Source organism: Nannobrachium achirus, assembly GCF_963921795.1.
Source record: "Nannobrachium achirus genome assembly, chromosome: 16".
In the NCBI taxonomy this organism is placed as follows: domain Eukaryota; kingdom Metazoa; phylum Chordata; class Actinopteri; order Myctophiformes; family Myctophidae; genus Nannobrachium; species Nannobrachium achirus.
Genome location: NC_137823.1, coordinates 11,411,975 through 11,414,760, shown reverse-complemented (window position 1 = coordinate 11,414,760; position 2,786 = coordinate 11,411,975). Strand labels below are relative to the sequence as shown.

Here is a 2,786-nt window from a genome sequence, read left to right as displayed (position 1 = left end):
TCAAACCTCCCTGTTTAGCAGATAAAGACATGCAATCATGTTATGGACCATGTCTCCATCTTGTGGATATAAGTTGTAATTAAAAAGTCACTGACTGTCTCCAGTGAAAGAAATCCTTTCTCCTGGCTGGTGACTACTGACTACATATCGTCGTTGTCGGGTGGAAACCTCGTATCTCTAAGTTTCAATTTGTATGTTCTTTCGCAAAGTAACGCCTGCTTCATCAGACAAGGCCGTCGCACAAAAGTAGTGAAAACAGCAGATATACAAGCACACAACGCCTCGCTGCGTTATGTGCTTGTAGATCGTCTGTTTTCACTTGTTTAAAGGAGTAGTTCACCCCCAAAATGACTTTTTCTCTATTGATTAGTCACGCCATGGAGACTAGAGTTCAATAATATTTTTAGTTTTTTGTCACATTCCTAAGACAAAAATTTGATAACAAAAAATGTACCCCCATTCGTTCCGGATGGGGACCCGTTTCGAAACGGGTCACCATCCGGAATCAATGGGGGTAAATTTACTCAAATCAAATTTTTGTCTTAGGAATGTGACAAAAACCAAAAAATATTATTGAACTCTACTCTCCATGGCATGAGTAATCAATAGAAAAAAAGTCATTTTGGGGGTGAACTACTCCTTTAAATCATTTTTAAAATTATGAATGCAAAATGAACGGTTTTGGACATACAAGGTTTTCATCGGACAAGACGATATGTCATTTTATATGTTTGGCATCTTCAAGCACTAGTTTCTTAAAGTTGTGTCTTTTTAATCCCAACAGATCTGAGAGGCCACCGCCACAATGGGTTGGAGCTATCTAACAGATCTGCTGAACAAGCTCTCCAGCCACTCCACCATCTTCAGCCAAGTCTGGAACACTTTCAACATCATCTTCCGAATTGTGATTGCTGCTGGCGGCGAAATCTACACCGGTGGAGCGGGGGGTGAATTTACATGCAACATTAAGGTGCCTGGTTGCGACCTGCTGTGCTACTCTAACTTCCTACCGATCTCCCACCTTCGCTTTTGGCTGGTACAAATGGCATGCATCATCTCGCCAAGCGCCTTCTACGTCCTGTACGCCACGTACAAGACCTCCCGCAAGCAGTGCCGCAATTACCAGCCGGTAGCCGAGGACGAGCCAGAGAGAGAGGAGCCAGAGAGAGAGGAGGAATCCAAGTGGATGATGCAGCATAAGGAACGAAGCAGTATCAAGCGTGACGGCCTGATGACGGCTTACATGTTGCAGCTGGTGATTCGGGCCATCGCGGAGACCACGTTCCTGTTTGGTCAATGCATGTTGTTCGGCTTGACGGTGCCGAAAGAGTACCGTTGCCAATGCACACGCGCTGGAGACACTGATAATGCGTTATGCTTCATTTCACGCTACTTTGAGAAGACCATTTTCCTTCGCTTCATGTTCTCCACCGGCCTCATCTGTCTACTTCTGAACATCATTGAGATGGTTTACCTGGCCATCGGCTGCTGCTACGACTGCTGGAAAGGAACCTCCGGGAACGACCTGCCAGAACCCGACGAGGACCATGTGCCAGAACCCGACGTGTCCGAACCTGATGTGCCTGAATCCGACGAGAACGACGTGTCAGAATCCGACGAGGCAATGGAGGGGGGCCACGCTAAGACTTGGGTGTAACGCGTTACTGTAATTACACTACTTTGGTCGGTAACGAGTAGTGTAACCAGGGACGGATTAACCCCCACGAGGGCCCCTGGCCAATTATTTTTGCCCCCACCTTCCAACATAAACCCACCTCCCTCCCGACGTGCACTACCCAGCTCGGATTTTAAGCCATGATGATCATCCGTGGGCCAGGAAAGCACCTGTAGACAACAGAGGAGGGGCCCACACATTTGATATTTAATTAACGTATGCATTTAATTTGAGTAAATTGTCAATGACCACGCGGCCCAGTTCCCCCCAAGGGCCCCTGAGAGCCAAGGGCCCCTAGCAACGGCCCCACCGGCCCAATGGTTAATACAGCCCTGAGTGTAACGACAATACTCCTCCAAATTGATTAATCACATTACAGTTAATGGTCAGTGGTTAACTCGTTACTTGCGTTACAATCATCATCAAAATGTATCATCTTCACTTGTCTTTTAGAACGTTGGAACTGCCATTTCACTAAAATAACTAACCAGAGAAGAGGTCTCATTGATTGTCAGCGGCAGCATGTCATGGTGACTTGTGTACCAATCAAACAGTAGGCACCCGACGTTTGATCAACAGCCGCAAATAGATTAATACATTGGACAAAACCCCAAATAAGGAGTTATAATATCAAGCAAGCAACAGAAATAAATTACTGTAAATTCAAAGCTTAAGCTGCCTATGATTCAAGAGAGAGAGAGAGAAAGAGAGAAGAGCGAGATGTGTGTGCTTACCTAGCTCTAGGCTATATAATGTCAGGTGGAAACTTTGTATGTCCATAAATAAAGGGCCTCAGAAATAATGTAATTATTATAATTTGTATATATTGTTGTTGTTATTATTATTATTATTATTATTCATAATTCTAATGACCACCAGTGAGCCCTGGGACTCACTTCATTGAACAACATAACTGTATTATATTAGCTTTATTAGATATTATAATATCTAATATAATATGTTGACAATGCATCTCAGGTGATTTCATAGAGTAACGCAAAAGTAATGTAACGAGTAGTCTAACTAATTTCTATCTCCAGGGAGTAATCAAGTAATGTAAGGCATTACCTTTTTCAAAAATGATGTGTAGTGTGTACTGTGTAATGCGTTA

At 43.7% G+C, this 2,786-nt stretch overlaps 1 protein-coding gene across 1 annotated transcript; it reads left to right on the top strand.

Moving 5' to 3' along the window:
- Window positions 1–805: 805 nt before the first annotated feature.
- On the top strand, window positions 806–1,657 carry LOC308300787 (gap junction gamma-1 protein-like; the record flags this gene model as incomplete). The annotated part of the gene is made up of 1 exon (XM_080744687.1): window positions 806–1,657. One exon carries the CDS (start codon window positions 806–808, stop codon window positions 1,655–1,657), a length of 852 nt encoding a protein of 283 aa, XP_080600813.1.
- Window positions 1,658–2,786: the final 1,129 nt, after the last annotated feature.